The sequence below is a fragment of the Calidris pugnax genome, unplaced genomic scaffold, assembly GCF_001431845.1.
Source record: "Calidris pugnax isolate Ruff unplaced genomic scaffold, ASM143184v1 scaffold11, whole genome shotgun sequence".
In the NCBI taxonomy this organism is placed as follows: Eukaryota; Metazoa; Chordata; class Aves; order Charadriiformes; family Scolopacidae; genus Calidris; species Calidris pugnax.
The window spans coordinates 12,982,415-12,996,076 of NW_015090803.1; the positions used below are offsets into that span (position 1 = coordinate 12,982,415).

The 13,662-nt window shown below is 40.7% G+C and overlaps 1 protein-coding gene across 2 annotated transcripts in view; it reads right to left on the minus strand.

The window, feature by feature from the left end:
- The window catches only part of ABCB5 (ATP binding cassette subfamily B member 5), a 32,996-nt gene extending 22,031 nt beyond the window's left edge, over window positions 1–10,965 (minus strand). Inside the window, exons 1-11 of one of the 2 annotated variants that reach the window (XM_014937643.1) lie at window positions 10,896–10,965; window positions 9,778–9,865; window positions 9,605–9,653; window positions 8,419–8,572; window positions 7,898–7,955; window positions 7,474–7,665; window positions 6,184–6,355; window positions 4,506–4,630; window positions 3,885–4,059; window positions 2,332–2,445; window positions 1,329–1,439 (exon numbers count right to left, since the gene is read on the minus strand). In XM_014937643.1, coding sequence (XP_014793129.1) covers window positions 1,329–1,439; window positions 2,332–2,445; window positions 3,885–4,059; window positions 4,506–4,630; window positions 6,184–6,355; window positions 7,474–7,665; window positions 7,898–7,955; window positions 8,419–8,572; window positions 9,605–9,653; window positions 9,778–9,865; window positions 10,896–10,947 — 1,290 coding nt within the window. In that variant the 5' untranslated portion in view covers window positions 10,948–10,965. Of the gene's footprint in view, window positions 1–1,328; window positions 1,440–2,331; window positions 2,446–3,884; window positions 4,060–4,505; window positions 4,631–6,183; window positions 6,356–7,473; window positions 7,666–7,897; window positions 7,965–8,418; window positions 8,573–9,604; window positions 9,654–9,777; window positions 9,866–10,895 lie in introns of both variants that reach the window. The other variant, XM_014937642.1, reaches the window with a different exon arrangement.
- Window positions 10,966–13,662: the final 2,697 nt, after the last annotated feature.

Sequence of the window (13,662 nt, forward strand, 5' to 3'; positions counted from 1 at the left end):
AATAGGCTGTTCCTAACTTTCTTTTATCAGGCAAGGTGTTGTCAAGATTAAAACTGACAATGACTAGACTCCTTAGATCTCTTTGATTTGGTTTAGACTAGACAGAGGAGATTACACTGTGTTACATCAATTGCTTGAGAGATTTTGGGTAACTTCTACATATCTTTGCTGATTCCTTTCTGGCTCTATTAAGTAACATTGGTACTTTTAGTAGGGAGAGCTGCTGACTCAGTAGATTTGGGAAAGATGACAGAATATTTCTTATTTCCCTCCCATTTGGCGTGCAGACCCACAACATAGCTCATCAGCCTCATACAACATTTTTAGGAAGAAGGATTAAGTCTGCTTTGTCACTTTCTGCTTCTGAGCCAAGAGTGAAATGAGATGGATTGCACTGACTTCAGACAGGCAGAAAGCCTAGCTCTGGGTCTGTCCTTCAGCAGCACCAGTGTCCTGGAAATAGCTTTGGTGAATGATGGGACAGACCTCCTGTGACTGAGGTGGGAAGAGCCATCTGAGGAAACAGCCACAGTGACATGAACTTTCCCATTCTCACCACTTAATCAGCATGTCTAGCATTTAAATGACATTTGAAATCTCTATTTCTACCTTTTTCTTCATCAAGTAACAACAGCAGCAAATCCATTTTCTTCTCACCCTTATCAATGTATTCAAAAGGTTATAAACTAGTGGAGTGGTCAAATCAACTGTACAGCCACTAAAGTAATCCCCATGACAGGAGGTGCAGAGCACCGCACAGTGAGGGGACTAAGGGAAGTTCAGTTGGCAAAGAATAGGGACATCTGCTTATTGAACAGCAGTTTTAACATCTGCCCCAAAATAACATCTGACTTCCAAATGCATATTTAGGCTGATGTATTTCAATCCATTTGATGGCATATTGTTGTAAAGCCTCTCTCGCAGGTCATTTTTCACATGGGATATCACAGCAACTCAGAACAACTAAGGGGCTGAAAAGAGCAACTTCCTGGTTTAACTGTGTAAAGTCTGGAAGTTTTAATGACATGTCTTAAAAAAAAAAAAAGTAATCTTATTTGGTTTATCTGACCTCTTGCTCACAGAAATTCAGACTAGGAGCAACACATATCCTTCTTAGCTTTGTCCAGCAGAGGAGAATGGTGAGGAAGTAGCCAGTAGCAGTAGACCTACAGCTTTGTCTCTATGCAATATTGGGGGAAAAAATAATGTCCCATCTCCCAAGACAGAAATGCAATTAACATTCAAGTACAACAAAAAGATTAGACAAATATCACAGACATAGGTTGCAGAATTTCAGTACAGTAGATTAACCTAAACCAAACACTTACTTTAACATCAGGTCTGGATGGGTAACTGAAATGGATGTTTCTGAATTCAATTTCTCCTATGAGTTTGTCTGGTTTGTAGCCTTCCTTAGAACTGCTATCAATGAGCCGTTTCTGGAAAGAGGTTTTTAAAATATTTTCTGGTTATTACACGTTTTGGACTGTTATTTCATCTGGATATATTCTCTCCTTTATTTTCTCAGCTGCTGATTTAGACTGCAGTACACCATCGCAGAGCTGCCGTGTTTTACTCACAGGATGCTGAGTGCAGGGGAACATCTAACTGTGAGTTCTACTTTGACAAATATAGTACATTTTCAAATGCAACAAAATCCATGGCAGAAAAATCTGTAATTGCAGAACTTAACTGTATTATCTTGCAGCCAAATCACGGCCCTCAGCTACCCATACGGGAGGATTTTTATACTCACATCAAGAAGAATGATGCAGCTGTTTCTACATGACCTTTCTAGTCCTACTTTTTAAAAATATTTTATATACACAGATATCAAATTGCTGCGTAACGCAGCAAGATCAAGATAGTAACAATGTGGAAACCCTTTTTCATAGCAGCATCAGCACTGCAGATTTATATTATTATAGCTTTCAATAGCAGTGTTAATCCCCTCCTTACCAACTCTTCCCACCCCCAAGCCACCCCCCAAGCTCAGCTCAGGTTGTGCATACATGCATTTTTAAAAAAATGGCATAATGCCTTACTGCTTTCCCTCTGGAGTTGCAAGTCTAATATTAGAGAAAGACTTCATCCATAAATCTCAGATACACATGCCAGGCCTCCCGACATTCATACTAACCAATAAAGAGGCAGTTTTCTTGATATGAATGGAAATATCATGGGTTTCAGTGGTAGGTGTCTATAGATTTTATGGTTTAGGAGATTTTGAGTGCTTTTGTGACATCTTCCAAAGGAAAAAAAATGATAAAATAAGGCAGGGGGAATTAAGTGTGGTTGAAAGTCTTCTTTTCTACTAACTTAGATACTTACCTTATTGATAATCTGATATACTTCATAGGCAGCCCCACGTGCGTTAGCCACGCTCTCCAGGTTGGGAGCTGCCTGGCCCAGGGAGAAGGCTCCAATGAGCACAGAGAAGAAGACCTGTGGGAGATGGAGGGAAACATCACAGGTAACAGTGATGACAAAGCCACCAGTGCCTGGCTGTTAAATGCCCAAGTCTTTCTAATGCACTCTTTCTAGGAGAATTAAGTACAAAAGTGAAAGGTGCATTTTAAAGTCCCTTCTGTCCACTCCCCATTTTCCTGAGGTGACACGCTCTCCAGGTTGGGAGCTGCCTGGCCCAGGGAGAAGGCTCCAATGAGCACAGAGAAGAAGACCTGTGGGAGATGGAGGGAAACATCACAGGTAACAGTGATGACAAAGCCACCAGTGCCTGGCTGTTAAATGCCCAAGTCTTTCTAATGCACTCTTTCTAGGAGAATTAAGTACAAAAGTGAAAGGTGCATTTTAAAGTCCCTTCTGTCCACTCCCCATTTTCCTGAGGTGAATGGAAGATACTGACACAAGCTTTTGTGACATGAATGGCTTTTCTTTTTGATGTTTTTGCATTTCCTATCTTCTACAAATAGAAAAAATGTCTTTCTCTGTTGCTTTCCAGATGTTCCCAAAGAGGAAAGTTAAGAGGCTTGCAAAACTTAGTCCACAAATGTCTTTCTCTGTTGTTTTCCAGATGTTGCCAAAGAGGAAAGTTAAGAGGCTTGCAATACTTAGTCCAAAGTTTCTTGACTGAAATCCCACCCATGGGACCAACACACTATTAACCTGACGTGCTGTGAGGGACCGTACTGAGGAGTCAGACAAAAGAATTATGGAAGTTAAGCCTGTAGCCAAACTTTTGACAGCAAGAAGACAGTGAAATACCCTCAAACCAATACCAACTTAGAGATACTGGTAATGTACGGTAAACGCTTGCAAGTAATCATGAAAATGTCATGGGACCAACACACAATTAACCTGACGTGCTGTGAGGGACCACACTGGGGAGTCAGACAAAAGAATTATGAAAGTTAAGCATGTAGCCAAACTTTTGACAGCAAGAAGACAGTGAAATACCCTCAAACCAATACCAACTTAGAGATACTGGTAATGTACGGTAAACGCTTGCAAGTAATCATGAAAATGCAGAGAAGATGTTGTGGCTAAATGAGATGTTGAGGACTTTCTGGTGGATAGTTGGAATTTTGCTGGCAGTCCAGATTACTTGTCTTTGCTCCCTAAACTCCAGCTCTAAGTTGCTCATCCTGCCCTACAACAGCATCCAAGACACGTGAGGAAGGTAATCCTCTGCAGATACATCTGTCTCTGCATTGATCAGAGTGGGAATTCAAGGTGGCCTGTTCAAGCTTGGTATATTCAAAGCTAGGTAAGGTGAATACCTTCTTTTCAGTTTTTTTTTATACCAAGTGAGTTTTTAACAGCTAATTTATCAAGCAGAAAATAGAGATAATTACATATACCACTTACATAACTATTTTCTTGAAATTACAGGGCATTTTTCAAAGCCGCATTGCTGTACTTACGATTAACACACGGCCAATGTCATAATTTTCCTCCTCAGCAGTGAGCTTGGTTCCATACCAAAATGCAAGTGCATAGGATCCAAAGATAAGAAATTGTGAAACACCTAGAGATGTGTTTGTGGTAATGGATTTTTTCACTCCAACACTTCTAGCCATCTCTAAGTTTGCATCATATCTGAAATTGGATAAAAGAAACCATTTATTTGACAGGTACCACATACTATTCTGATTGATATTTCCCAGTATCCTTTTTTAATTAAAAGTTTTTTTTTGCCATAAAAGAAATTAAAGTCTCACAAAAAGAATACATATTTTTTCTATTTTTTGAAAAATGACCAGTAGATGTATATAATTCCTTTGAATAAATCTGGCCTGACTTATGGAGGAGGAATTTGAGTCTATGCTGCAGTGATAACACAAAATACCCTGTATTCATTGACTAGGTCTATTTACAGATCTTTAATTTCAGGTGAGCTGTCCACTTATAGATAGAAAAAACCACACTAGGGAGAATCCCATTCCCCTGCCCTTCCAAAAATCCCCCAACCAAACCCACAAACCCAACCCATAGTCAAACTCCTTCTCCATATTTTAAATATAATTATTGTTTCAAAAACTTACTTTGCTAATGCCTTTTGCTGTCCATTGAAAGCCACAACAGTCCTGATTGCTGTCAAAATTTCTTCTGCCACAGCTCCTGCTTTGGCATAAGCAGACAGCTCTTTAGCAGTAAGGGATGCCAGGAGCTGGAAAGTTGAAAACCAGATGTTATTGTAGCCTACTGGAAGGGTATGCACAGTGTATTGTGGTGAAGGAGAACTGTGTTCAAGGCATGAGGCAAGGTTTTGGGAAAGGGGGGGATGGGAGTGGCTGACTCTGCCCTTAATTTCCCCCAGATTCAGCTAAGTCTTTTATTGTGTCCTCCTTAAAGAGAAAGACTAAATGAGCTTCATGACTGAGCAGTGGGGTCAGGCTGAGGATAGTCAATGCACTGTGATGCCTGTGGGGTCAGGGAAGTGTGATGTGGCTGCTCTGGGTTGGGGGGCTGAGGTATTCAGAAGCTAGAGCAAGAGCAGACATTGAAGACAGTCACATTACAGCTTCTTATGCTCTTCTTGCTAGCTTATTTGAAAAGCTTTCAGTAGAAAAAGCTTCTTAGTATTCTATGTAAGTGATGACCCAGGAATACAAGCAGTACCCATTAATGTGGCTATGACAGATCACAAGGGGAAAGTAGTTTCCTCTTTGAAAGGAAAACCTCTCCAGATATTTCACCAATTTGTGTCACTCCAGTCTGCAGTAGCTGTGTATGTGCCCTGGTGCTTACCCTGTGCACACCACAAAACATGGTAAATTATGTGCAAGAGGTGTGGTATCATATGTGGCAGATGGAAAGAGCTCAAAGGACGTTCGTGTTAAAAGTAAGGGTCATGAGTGTGTGCCTGGGCTTCCATCTCTTATTGTGTCCTCCTTAAAGAGAAAGGCTAAATGAGATGAGCTTCATGACTGAGCAGTGGGGTCAGGCTGAGGATAGTCAATGCACTGTGATGCCTGTGGGGTCAGGGAAGTGTGATGTGGCTGCTCTGGGTTGGGGGGCTGAGGTATTCAGAAGCTAGAGCAAGAGCAGACATTGAAGACAGTCACATTACAGCTTCTTATGCTCTTCTTGCTAGCTTATTTGAAAAGCTTTCAGTAGAAAAAGCTTCTTAGTATTCTATGTAAGTGATGACCCAGGAATACAAGCAGTACCCATTAATGTGGCTATGACAGATCACAAGGGGAAAGTAGTTTCCTCTTTGAAAGGAAAACCTCTCCAGATATTTCACCAATTTGTGTCACTCCAGTCTGCAGTAGCTGTGTATGTGCCCTGGTGCTTACCCTGTGCACACCACAAAACATGGTAAATTATGTGCAAGAGGTGTGGTATCATATGTGGCAGATGGAAAGAGCTCAAAGGACGTTCGTGTTAAAAGTAAGGGTCATGAGTGTGTGCCTGGGCTTCCCCAGTGCTCTGCACAAGGAAAATGTTTCATGAGGAAAGGTGGTCTGACACAGATTATCCTCTGCCACGTGGCATGAGGACAGAGTATATGGACAGAAGGAATATGACCTGGAAGTACGTATTTAGGAACTCAGAGAAAGAGCTACAGGAGGAGTGGAAATCAAGAAGTAAACACGGGGCCAACCTCCCAACTTAGAAACCACACTAGGTTTCTCCCATTCTCTCCTCCTTTCCTGCGTGTGTGTGAGATGTAATCTTTCTCTGGTTTGTTTGGTTTATTAATCCCCACACACTTACAGTTGACCAAACTGCTGCTGATGCAGCAAGCAGAGGGCTGACTGACAAAATCACCAGTGTCAGCTTCCACCCGTGGATGAATCCTATAATTATCCCTGCCAGAAATGTGGCAAAAAACTGTACAAATATACAGATCTTGTCTCCGATGCCTTCGTGGATGGTGTTGATGTCACTTTAAATAACAACAACAATAAAAAAGATTTGTTAGCTTTGAATGCCTTGCATTCTAACTCCCTCCCCCTCTGTTTCGTGCTGTGTGGCCTCGTGTCAGAAGCTTTGCCATTTCCTAGCTGGCACAGGGAAATTTCTAACCACAGCTACTGAACGGTACCATTAGCCTCTTCTGCGGCCAAAACACAGCAGAAACCTCTTATTTTCTAGGACTCACTTTCTGTATTTTCCATCATTCTCTGCTATATCTGTGCCCTGTCACTAGGTCATAGATGACCCAGTTTCCTTATCCAACATCCACATAGAGCAATACAAGTAAACAGCCTCCTCACCCCCCGTGACCATCTACATCTGATTCCTCCCGCTCAGCTTTCTGATGCATTTTATGTTCTTAATTTTGGCTACAGGCTCAGATCAAGAGTTATCTCCCTTCTATCAGAACAAACATTGTTTGAAAGAAACCTCTGTTTTTCATACAAATTTCCTTCCCCATTTTTACTTCCCAGCACACACAGTTACTAGAGCTGAGAGTGGTTTCATCTAAGCTTCTCTTACACCTTTCAGGACACAGCTCCATCCAAAGCTACCTTCAAATTCAGAAAAAAAATATCTGTGTTCATGCATGTAGTCCCATTGCATCTTGGGGAACACAGCCCTCATCCCTAAATCTATTTAAGTCTATGGAAAGGCTCCAAAGACTTTATCTGACTGGAAGGAGTCCAGTCTGAGATCTGGCTGGATGTAAATGCAAGCTCATTTCCATTCAATAAAGTGTCAGAGCTTCCAGTGTCAGTAAACTAGCTGGAGGCAGCAGAGCTGTGGATCTAGTGCTGTCTCCTATGAAATTCATGGACATTAGAAAGCTGATGTCAGGCACTGAACAGGAAAATCCCTTCCAATGCAAGTACCACAGAAACTGCACAAATGAAGCTGGAAAGGGTGATGAATTTCTCCCTCAGAGATGTAATATTCCACACTGTAGGTTTGGATTTGTTTGTGTGATAGTTGTTTGCTTTTTTTTTCCCCCCCTAAACTCTCTAGGCTGTTCCACAGAAGATAAATGGCAGTTTTCTTTTAAACATCATACTTAGAGGGGTAAAAAATGAGCAGAGCCCTCACTCTGTCAGTCTGGTGTTCAGCGTTCCTATCTGGGTAGTATCAAACCAAGCCATCTCCTGATGGAGCACTGCAAAAAAGAACTTCTGCCGGATCCTGGCTGTCTGCCTCGTAGCAGCGATCAGAAACGTCCACACCTGGATGGTGCTCAGGAGCAACACAGCGCAGCCAATTCCCACGTAGTAGTAAGCAAACCTGTGATAAGGGAACAAAAGGCTCTATGACCCCACTGCACCTCCTGAGAGAAGTTAAACACACAGAGCAACAACCCATCTTCATTTACCCCAGAGTAAACACTGAAGCCTGTGATACATTATTTGGAAACCTTTCTGAGAAGGCAAACGTTTGGCTTCTGCTCAAAGGGATAACACAGTAAAAGAAAAATCTCCAAATACTCTGTTAACAGAATAACTACAAAGTCTCTTACTTTGTCATTTCGGCTTCTATATCTATGCCTGGAATTGATGGACAGCTGGAACTATTTACTGAAATATCTGTGAGGGGAAAAAAAAAGTAGTAATATTTATAAAAGTATTATATGTAGAAGATAAATCATGGCAATCTAGGGTCATCAGGTTCTGAATGTTTTTATTTTGCAAGAGGGGTTTTACAAAATGCAAAATCATTTGGCAAATACACATTTAGTTTTTATGAACTTCTAGTAATTACAGTGCCTGATAACCCATGGTGCAGAAGGCGGTCATGCTCCTTACTATCTCACCAAAGTTGAAGTTCATTCATAAATACCACGGTCAACACACTGCTGTTGCCCTGCTCAAGCCATTAAAGATTGCTTAAAACAATCGGGTAATTTGCAGCAGGATGCATTGTCCTCATTATATACTTGTTCACATGTGCACCAGTGCATCATCTGGGAAAAAAAATAAATCTTAGTTCCAATAGCAAACCATAACTGGTATGTAAAGAAGTTTAATTTTAACTTTTTACCTTCTGACACATTTGATTTCACGCCACTTAGCACAAAGCTGTTTGTCATCTCTCCAAAGACAATGATCATAAGTGGCAGTCCAGTACCATTTGCAACAGCTGCGATCAAACCAACTACCATCAAAAGGACATCCACCCCGTCAGCATAGCGAAACTATGTGAGCATAAAAAAAAAAAGATAACAAAAAAGGGGGAGTTATGCCTGAGAGTTCACGTATTTGCTACAGTACAGCAGACTTACAGAACACCCCTTATTTCCACCTACATATTCTAAGCAGCATCAACACTTTAACCAAAGGTAAGCTCAGAACGTGAATTTTGTAGTAGGTCCTGCACATTTTTAAATCAGTACTCATTAAGGCTGCTAAAGGGATATTGGCAGGACACGTGGTTCTTTCCTAACTCAGCAGGAAAAAAAAAACCCAAAGTGTACGTCCTACATGTTTCTAAGTGATGATCTTCTCTGTACAATATATTGCATTTTCTGTTCCAGTAAGTTACATATTCACTAAGATAATGCCTTTGAAATGTAAACAATAATGACTTATCGACCAGCACCTGGGTTATATCTACCAGTAGAAAATGTCTGCAGCAGAGATTGTATCTTACAGCTTGTCTACTCTTGAACATTTGTTTGGTTTAAAGAAAGATATGAATTTAAACTGCCATAGTTATTCCTGGATGTGGTTAATCTGAAATCAGAACATTTTATTCCTGACTGTCCTAATCCTCTTCCAAAGTGTAAATAGACATGGAACAAACCAGAAAAGAATAAAAGTTCTTATTCCAGAATAAACAAGTCCTCGTGTAAGAGTTATTTGGGAATAGCTGTTGTACAGAAAAATAACACAAAAACACACCACTGGTTCTCTCAGACAGCAGATCCCTCGAAGGTCAAAGATGGGATAAATTCATTATAAATAGAACCAAGGCAGGAGCCTAGACAGTATAAATATCCTAGATCAGCCTCAGCAGAGGTGAGCTTCAATCTCCAATGGCACTAAGGTTGGACTTCTCTAAGTGTTACCAATACACTGAAGTGTTAACCTGAAGTAACAGGCCAAATTTTAAAGAGGCCTTCTTCTCCAGTTTTGATTGCCTATTAATTGCCATTCATAAATAACCAACTCACAATGACAAATAAGGAGAAGAAAATATAAAGCCGACCTTCAAACTGGACACTAACCAGCTCAAAAACGCCAACCACCTTTTTCTCTGGCTTCTCATTTTCCTTCCTAGAGGAAAATACAAGAGACTAATTAAGATGAGTTTTTTCTAACAAAGCTGTGTTGCCTTCCCCCTCCCCTTCCCCCTTCAAATACACCAGTGGCCAATGAGCTAAGTTCAAAGAATACCTACTTTTTTTTCCTGGGCTTTAACTCGTCACTTTGTTCAAGATTTTCATCATGTTGGAAAGAAGAGTTGTCATACCCCTTTCTTGCAGATTCTGTGAAATAAACCCCAGACTTTTTAAGCATAATATCCCATCTTTTTACCAGTTTTATGCAACTCTCACTGCTGATTCTGTCTCATTAAAGCTTAAAGACTAGTTTTTCCTCATGTTCGTGGAACAGTCTGGCGAATTTTTCTTGAAATTTCCTTTCAATTCAGTTAATCTCCTCTACTCCAGAAAAAAGCTTCCAGCTGCATTTCTGAGAACAAATTTCATTCCTACAATTACAATATATTTATCCAGAAAGGATATAAAAAATGAAAAGCAAGAACTAATTAATTCTGCAAACACCTACACAATTGAATGCAAATGAGGAAAAGCCCTATTGAAATAAGCGTAAAGGTTATAATTGCTGAAGTTAACACAGAATAGATGCGAGTTAACTGAAGATCATGTCTTTGCCTGTAATAACCATCTTCATTATTTCTTCATATGGCAGCAGTTGCCATGCGTCCTACTTTTTTGCTAGGGGTTTTAGAAATCTAGACAAAAGAGGAATCATACCCCAGAAAAGTTATGATTCTAAATCCACGAAATATAATAAATGGATAAAGAAACTGATGAGCAACCACAGTAGGGACCTGGTTGTGAATTGCATGGGGACAAAAGGGCTCCACGCACCAGCTATCCCCAGTTTACGTTTACCTTACATGCTGACTCACTATGAATAGAATTATTCACATGCTGTTTTTAATGTCACTCGGTCTATAAAGACTAGTTTAGTCAACAATTCAATGGCAATAATGTGCTTCCACCTTACTGAGCTTATTTTAGGAGCATTTGCATGCCCAGGCTAGGACCCACCTAAATAGTTTTAGCCATGTGAATGAATTTTCTTCAACTTGGTGGAATGATTCATGCATAAATGTTTTCTAGGTGGTGGCTCTCTTTCACTAGAAACTCATTGTGGTATCTCCTATAAAACCACTGTGGCAATCAGGAAAGTCTTATAATGCACCTTTGGATTTGGAGCTGTGGAATATATTCCTCAGACACATACACTGCTTTCATGTCTGTGGCTTACCAGCATCAGAGAGGTCCTTTTGGTCTGTGGAATTTACAAAACAATCCTTCATTGTTCTTTGTTGTACGGTTATGAGATAAAGTCACATTAATCGAAATCTACATTAAAAAAGCAACAAAACATTTAGGAATAATTGACATGTAAAGGGTTCACATTAAAATATTTGTGGGTTTTTCCATGACTCATTACGTTTTTGATCTCAGCATTATCCTACTTAAAGACTAAAATAAACATGTAACAACATCGTAAAGAACTACTTTGAATGAAATATTAAGAACAGTACAAACCAGAACAATGTAGCCTAAGTCAGCAACCTGTACTGGCAGTCATTTCTGCTAAATCCACAGATCATTCATAAACAAACTATTATGGGTGACCTATTACAGAATAGAGGATTTCCCTTGTGATTCCCTTGTGTCTGATTAAAACTTATTGAAGAGCCATAACAGGATTATGATTATAATGATAAAGACTAAAGGTACATGTATGTATTACCACAGAATGATTAGAGCTGGAAGGGACCTTAAAGATCATCTAGTTCCAACCTCCCTGCCATGGACAGGGACACCTCCCACCAGACCAGGTTGCTCAAAGCCCCATCCAGCCTGGCCTTGAACCCCTCCAGGGATGGGGCAGCCACAGCTTCTCTGGACAACCTGTTCCAGTCTCTCACCACCTGCAGTGATGATACACCAGCTAAGCATGATTTAGAGGCATAAATAACTGATGCTCCAACTTTCCCTAGGTTCTTCTTGACGTATCACATATACAGATTTTAAAAAAAATAAAAGGCAGAAAACCACACGTGAATTTGATGTAGGCTAAAACAGTAAACTTGAAAAAAAACACCAACTTTTTTCTCTGGTCTCTCCTCCCCCCCCTTCCATGTTATTTCAGCTTACCTTTCCGACCCCCGCCCCAGCCCGGTCCCTGCGGGGCGGGCTCCCCGCACCCTGGTCACTGCCTTTATAGCAGCGGGCACCTCCTTCCTCCCTCCCTCCCTCTCTCCCTCCTTCCTTCCCTCCTTCCATCCATCCCTCCCTCCCTCGGCTCGGGTTTCAGGTGAAGGTCGGTGCCGCAGCCGGGAAGGAGCCCAGAGAGACCCCGGTAGGTGACTGCGGGCGGTGGGCTCCTACCTGATAAGCAGAGGGTAAGGGGGGAGTTGAAGAAAAGTCACTCCTCTGGTGAAAGAAGCAGGCTGGCAAAAGCTCACAGCAACTTTGGGGAATCACTTCACTGCATTTGGTGAATTTCAACTAAAAGCAACGATGCGTTGCTGATTTTGAACTGAGAAATGTTATTAAATCAAAGTGCTTTCATTTCCCACTTCTAAGTGACACGAAGCTCAAGGTTAACTAAATACATTATCGCTTTTGCAGAAGCTAAGAATCACATCTTGGTCACTTAATTCCCACCTCCTCCCCACGATTTGTGTGTGTGTGGGGGTTGTTTTGGCAAAAGTAAAACTGTTTCTTGGTTTGGGTTAGCTCAGTGGATGGTATTTTTATTTTCCCCTTTCAAAAAATCAGGTAAACAAATTACAATTTCTGCACAACCCTAAAAATAACAGTTTTTCAAAAAGTTATGATTCTAAATCCACGAAATATAATAAATGGATAAAGAAACTGATGAGCAACCACAGTAGGGACCTGGTTGTGAATTGCATGGGGACAAAAGGGCTCCACGCACCAGCTATCCCCAGTTTACGTTTACCTTACATGCTGACTCACTATGAATAGAATTATTCACATGCTGTTTTTAATGTCACTCGGTCTATAAAGACTAGTTTAGTCAACAATTCAATGGCAATAATGTGCTTCCACCTTACTGAGCTTATTTTAGGAGCATTTGCATGCCCAGGCTAGGACCCACCTAAATAGTTTTAGCCATGTGAATGAATTTTCTTCAACTTGGTGGAATGATTCATGCATAAATGTTTTCTAGGTGGTGGCTCTCTTTCACTAGAAACTCATTGTGGTATCTCCTATAAAACCACTGTGGCAATCAGGAAAGTCTTATAATGCACCTTTGGATTTGGAGCTGTGGAATATATTCCTCAGACACATACACTGCTTTCATGTCTGTGGCTTACCAGCATCAGAGAGGTCCTTTTGGTCTGTGGAATTTACAAAACAATCCTTCATTGTTCTTTGTTGTACGGTTATGACACATTAATCGAAATCTACATTAAAAAAGCAACAAAACATTTAGGAATAATTGACATGTAAAGGGTTCACATTAAAATATTTGTGGGTTTTTCCATGACTCATTACGTTTTTGATCTCAGCATTATCCTACTTAAAGACTAAAATAAACATGTAACAACATCGTAAAGAACTACTTTGAATGAAATATTAAGAACAGTACAAACCAGAACAATGTAGCCTAAGTCAGCAACCTGTACTGGCAGTCATTTCTGCTAAATCCACAGATCATTCATAAACAAACTATTATGGGTGACCTATTACAGAATAGAGGATTTCCCTTGTGATTCCCTTGTGTCTGATTAAAACTTATTGAAGAGCCATAACAGGATTATGATTATAATGATAAAGACTAAAGGTACATGTATGTATTACCACAGAATGATTAGAGCTGGAAGGGACCTTAAAGATCATCTAGTTCCAACCTCCCTGCCATGGACAGGGACACCTCCCACCAGACCAGGTTGCTCAAAGCCCCATCCAGCCTGGCCTTGAACCCCTCCAGGGATGGGGCAGCCACAGCTTCTCTGGACAACCTGTTCCAGTCTCTCACCACCTGCAGT